The 6,000-nt window shown below is 43.6% G+C and overlaps 1 protein-coding gene across 7 annotated transcripts in view; it reads left to right on the top strand.

Moving 5' to 3' along the window:
- The window catches only part of EYA3 (EYA transcriptional coactivator and phosphatase 3), a 67,099-nt gene that overhangs the window by 31,894 nt on the left and 29,205 nt on the right, over positions 1-6,000 (top strand). For all 7 annotated transcript variants that reach the window (XM_042022511.1, XM_042022505.1, XM_042022506.1 and 4 more), the window contains 2 exons: positions 3,712-3,755; positions 5,799-5,878. In XM_042022511.1, the coding sequence (XP_041878445.1) occupies positions 3,727-3,755; positions 5,799-5,878 (109 nt within the window). In that variant the 5' untranslated portion in view covers positions 3,712-3,726. The remainder of the gene's footprint in view (positions 1-3,711; positions 3,756-5,798; positions 5,879-6,000) is intronic.

Genomic DNA, 6,000 nt, shown 5'->3' with positions numbered 1-6,000 from the left:
TCTTTCCTTTCTTTCCTTTCTTTCCTTTCTTTCCTTTCTTTCCTTTCCTTCCTTTCCTTCCTTTCCTTCCTTTCCTTCCTTTCCTTCCTTTCCTTCCTTCCTTTCCTTCCTTTCTTTCCTTCCTTCCTTACAAAAATCAATGTAAGCCACAAACCAGTGGGAAATAGGAAGATGAAGGTAGGAGAAAAGATGTACCTTAGGAGACATGTCACTCGTAGTGCAGCAGAACAGCTTAGAGAGTGAACCTTTGCAGTTGCTAAAGCTGAAACATGAATCCCTGAGGTAGACCCCATCTTTTTCCTTGTTTTAATTTCTTTTTTCTTTTTATCTCTTTTTTCATCCCTTATTTTTAAAAAGAATGAATTCACTTCTGCATCCTTTCAGTACTTGAAGGGGGCCTATAAGAAGTCTGGTGAGGAGCTGTGTGCAAGGGTAGGAACAGGACCATGGGGAATAGCTTCAAACTAAAAGAGAGTAGGTTTAAATTAGATTTAGATTAGATGTTAGGAAGAAGCTCTTCCCTGTGAGGATGGTGAGGCCCTGGCACAGGCTGCCCAGAGAAGCTGTGGCTTCCCCATCCCTGGAAGTGTCCCAGGCCAGGTAGGACAGGGCTTGGAGCAACCTGGGATAGTGGAAGGTGTCCCTGCTCATGGCAGAGGGGCTGGAACAAGATGAACTTTAAGGTCCCTTCCAACCCAAACCATTCTGGGATTCTATGAAAAGTCTTCGAACTGTGATCTTGTCACTTGAGAGGGAGCAAAAAACCTTTCTGCATCTCTCCAAAGATTTTCAGGGGGAAGTGTATGTTGAAAGAAGGTGTTTGAAGAGATTTCCACAGCCTTTTCTATGGTTCATGCAGGAGAAGGATGCACAGGTGCCCAGGTAGGGTTTGGAGTTGGAGTCTTGGCAAGACCCAGGTGGGAGAGAAGCACATCTTGACAGTACTCCCTCCTTGTGCCCCAGACATCAGCCTTATGTTATGGTTACTAGGTGCTGTTCCTGCATTAAATATGTTTTAAGATGTGCCAGGAAACAAAGAAAAAGCTTTCTAAGGCCATGAAAGTCTGTTGAAAGCTGTTCCCTCCCACTTCAATTTGTAGTATAAATTGCAGTGATTAGTGATGGGTAGAACAGTGAGTTTGCATCCCACTGAAGGATCAAGATTTTGTAAATTGGGTTTGCATCCCACTGAAGTGTCACAATTTTGTAAATGTTACTGCACAGCATTAAGACATTAGGGACAATTTCTTTTAAAAACCTCCCAAGGTGGGAACAAGCCAAGGCTGGCCAGCTGAGGCCAGGACATGGTAAGCTGACATCCAAAATTGCAGTTTGGCTTGACTTCTGCTGCACAGTCACAATGGCTATGACATTCCAGGGCCATTTAAAAAAGAGAGGATGAAAACATCTCCAGATATTTACTGATTTTTTTTTTTTTTTTTAAATGAATTTAACAATTGACTTAAACTCCTATCGTAAAATTATAGGCTGGTTTGGGTTGGATGGGACCTTAAAAATCATCTAGTTCCAACTCCATGCCATGGAACAATGTAAAATACTGATCACTGTGCATCACTGAGGGCATGGTTTGGCAGAGGAGGAAGATCTCCCATCGTGGGAGAACAAGCCATGATGGCCTTGTGCTGTAGATACTCATTCAGAGAGAAGTTCCAGTCCAGTGGGCAGAGCAGCAGAGTGGGGCTTTGAGCTCAAGTCCTGTCTGCTGTGAGGTGTCTTAGGAACAGCTCTCCTGTTCTAGTTTTGGTGAAAACAGCAATAAAACTGATGTGTTCATACAAAACTTCGCTTCCTTTGGGGCAGAGGGCTTGGTTTGGGCATTTTTGTAAGTGAGCTGGTTTCTCTGTTCACCTTCCATATTGACAAACCACAAACTACTGAAGTTGCGGACATCTGATCATATCGAGTACCTGACTGGAAACAGCAGTAAAATCCTGTGAAGTCTAAAATTCAAGCTGCCAACTCTAAAGTTAATTTTTAGTTTTATCCTCCATGTTATTTTGGTCTGAAGCAGTTTGCCCCTACTTTTTTTGGTGTGACTAGTTTTTTCTGTCTCTTTTCCTAAAGAACCCTGTGGGCAGTTTGGCATCCTGAGCTTTCTGCTGGTGTTGATGGCTGAGGTCCCTGCTCAGAAGCAGGTTGGCAGGGTCCCAGGGAAGGGCTGGAGCATTTGCTGCAAGGCAGAAGGATGACAGGAGGAGTTGAGAGGCGCCATGAATGGATGATAGCTGGTAACTTGGTGCCTGAGACAGCTGGGGTAACATATGTCTGCTTTCCCATAGTGTTGTAGTTGACATTGTCTTTGGGTGGGGAAGACTGGTGCAGACCCTTTGGGTGCAGGACCTTGTGGTGATGTGGACCAGAAGTAATATGTGTTCCTGGGCAGGCAGGAGGAGGACTCTGGAGAAGTCTGTGAAGCTGTGGGCTAGAGAACCACCCCAGGAGTTCATGTCAATGACTGTGACCAGCTCTTTGCTCAAGCTGAAGTTAAAAATGCAAGAGGTTTGAGGCTGTATGATATCATTGTACTGCCATAGTCTTGTCATTCCTTTGCCTTCTCTGTGGTGTAATGAGTGCTATTGAAGTTAGTAGTGTTCTGCAGTGAGTGCCAGAGGGAAGAGACACTGAGACTAGTACAGAGATGAAAGCAGACTGAGCTCTGGAATACTGGTAACTTCCTCAGGGAGAGAAGATTGCCCTTTCAGCTTTCTCCTTCCCATCCTTTCCCCTTGTGACCTTGAGCCTTTTTTGCCCCCCTGCCTCCCAGCTCCTCTTGCCCAACAGGAATTCACTTGTATGTTACTACTTCTTTTTTTAAAGCACATTTTGACCTCTCATGGTCAAATTGCATTTCCCTCACCTTTTATTTATATTCACCCGAGAAAGAAAATGTGAATAACATGGTGAAAGGTTTATTCTTTGGAGTCCATGCAGTCTGGTACCTAGCATGTACCTTCCCAGACCCCTTATCACAGAAGACCTGCTAAACAGTGCTTGAGTGCCCTGTAGGGGCTGGGATGATACTGATGGTGCAAGTCTGGCATCTAAACCTGCTCAGGAAATGTGGAAGGCTGTAAAACTTCCTGCTTAGAGGGAGAAGGTGTGGAAAAAGAAGCCTGTGTATCCAGGCACTGACCCTGGCATCCTCCTGAGGGTTTCACAGTAATGTTTGTAGCCTGCAAAAACCGAATTTGTGTTCAAGGCAGTGCTGTCTGTGATGTAATACCCGGTACAGGAACAGGATCCAGCTGGAACCTACAAAATGACAATAAATGCTGTATTGGTTTTAGTCAGGAGTCAAAACTCCTAATTTATTACAGCAAAAGCATTCATGTTCCTATTTTTGTGCAAGATTAGAATATAGGGGGAAGAGAGCAAAGGTTATGGCTGAATCCATGCAGAATAAGATTTTGTTAAAATTTATGACTTTTTTATTCAATTTCCACAGAATTGTCCTTACCAGCTGTTTTTGTGGCTGTATATCTCAGCACCTGTTAATTACATAACTAACATGACAATTCCGCTATAAAAGATCCAGTGTCAGCCCTTGTTTTCTAATTAGGAAAAGGCTTGTTTAGAGGTGAAGAGCCCACTGGTGAATTCTGGAGTACAGGACAAGGCTGTGTATTTAGCCACCACTGTGAAACCTCCAGCTTGTGTTAGCTGTAGCTCTGAACGTTTTTGTCTTCGCAGGTGAAAAAAGCCAAGATGCAGGAATCCAGAGAACAGAGCCTGAGGTATGGGATTTAAATTTGATTTTAGTGTGGAACAGTTCTTTATGGTCTTTTACAATTATAAAGCTTTCATTTTAGAAATTTGCCTCTTGATTTATTTTTTACAGATCTACGGCAAATGTAGCTGCATTTGTATTTGGTATAATATTAAGTTCCCAATAAAAAATAATTAGCTGCCCCTACAGTATAAAGCTTTTATGAAAAGAGTCTTAAAGGCATCATCATGCCCATCTTTCACAGATTGAGACTGTCACGTACTGCACATAACATGTGTTTAATTTGGTGAGACTCGGGATATTTTAATAATATCTGTGCTACTATTCTTAGTGAACCTGTGTGGAAAACTGCTTTGAGAAATGAAACTCTTGATTTGGTAGCGTCTCCTATTTAAAGCTGTTGTGTGATACTATTTTTAGCCTCAGTAGATGCTTTCTGATGGGTATTGTATTTAGGAATTAACTATTATTATTACTACTTATAATGAGAATAGCTATATTAGGATTTTTTCTCTTTCTCTGAGTAGCAGCAAATACAGTGAAGAAAGATTTCTCTTTGGAGTCTCTGCCATTCCAATAGGAGCAAGGAGGAAACATGCCATTTCTGCAGGAGTGGACATGGTATATTCTAAAAGTTAGAAATTTGAGCTAATCACCCAAGCTCCCTTTCTGGCCCATCTGAGATCAGAGGAGTCACATCCTGGGGAGGGTTTTTTCCCTCTCTTGGGTAGAAAGGACCCGAGGGCAGCATGGGCACGTCTGAACATGTCGAGGTGCTCTCCCTTCTACCTCTGAGTCACCCTGCCTCAGCACGACAACAGCTTCCCTGCAGGCACAGCGAGCTCAAGATTTGAGTGTAAACATCCTTGTATTTTAAAATTGTAGACATCCAGTATTTAAAAATAGAAGATGGGGAGGGATAAAGTTGCATTTCTAACTTAATTAAATATACTGTTTAAATATTCTGGCTCTGTTTTGATAAAACTATACAGGATTTTAGGTTTGACCAATGGATTAGTTTAAAAGAAGTTATTGGACCTGTTTCTCCCATTCCCCTGCACTGCGGGGGGTGGAGGAGGGAGAGAAAATCAGAAGCTGGGCCCAGAAAGCAGGGTGGGGTGGGGGAAGGTGTGGTAAGATTTGGGTTTATTTCTCATACAGCCTCCTGCTCCCTGTGCAGGTCAGCTCAGGCACCTTTAGGCTCTTCCTGAGAGTTTAATTTGCTCATCCAACACAAAACTGTGCAGTTGTTTTTTGTTGGGATGCTGAGTAGAGTCGGGTCATGGAGGGAGGCACAGAGCACCATGCTTGGTGCACACCTGATCTACAAGTGGAAGTACCCCTTCAGCAGCAGCAAACAGTTACCTTGGCTCCTTTACCTTGAGAAACTTCAGTCTCAGAATATCAGAACAGCACACAGATGGCTGAAAGCCTCATGAAAAGATGTATTGCAGAACTAGCATTAATAAAACTAAAGCCAGGAAGGTAATCAGCAAGGAAAAAACAATTTCAATCAGGAATTACCTGTACTTTCTACTCTATATGTGAACAAAGCAACATTGACATGGAACTGAAACAGTGTGGGAGAAATCCAAAATAATCCAGTAACCTGCAAATATTTAAGTACAGAAGTGACCCCCAGTTCAAGGATGTTTCAGCACTGGTCTTCAGGGACAAACCCAGCAGCGAGGCAATGCCCATGGGCAGGGGAGCCTGTGGCAGCAGGGCCACACACCACTGCTGGCAGCAGTTCCTCGGCTGCTGCAGCCTGGGGGAATGGAGGCTCCAAGGGGTGTTTCTCACAGAAGCCACCCCTGCAGTCCCCCCTCTACCAAGCCCTGGCCACTCAAACCCCATATAGTTTGATGTCTAATTCCAGCTGCAGATCTCTCTCTCAGAATCTCTTCATGAAACAGCAAAGAGCGCAGGGCTAGGTTCTGTGAAGAGTTAGTTTGCCTTGGTCAGAAAGGTTGAACCTGGGGTTATGATGCCCAAGGATGTTAATTTAAGAGTTCATAATGCTAATACTGAGCCTTTGTTGTCCTGGCAGTCATGTGAGCAACACAGATGTCAGCGATCAGAAAACTGAATCTTCAAACCTTGGTTCAAACCTTCCCATGTCCAGTGAGAGTGAGTATCTCTGGAATTTTCCAGTTGTCTTTCCTCGCGTCTTTCCCTGGTACCACGCTTCATCAACCTTAATCTTTGTCTTCTCCTTGTAATCCTTAGCCTGCCCTCGCTATCAGTTGTAA

Source organism: Corvus kubaryi, unplaced genomic scaffold (genome assembly GCF_017639235.1).
Source record: "Corvus kubaryi isolate FWS band 111438036 unplaced genomic scaffold, C.kubaryi_AGA036_p1.0 37209, whole genome shotgun sequence".
NCBI lineage: Eukaryota > Metazoa > Chordata > Aves > Passeriformes > Corvidae > Corvus > Corvus kubaryi.
This window is presented reverse-complemented; position numbering and strand designations above follow the sequence as displayed.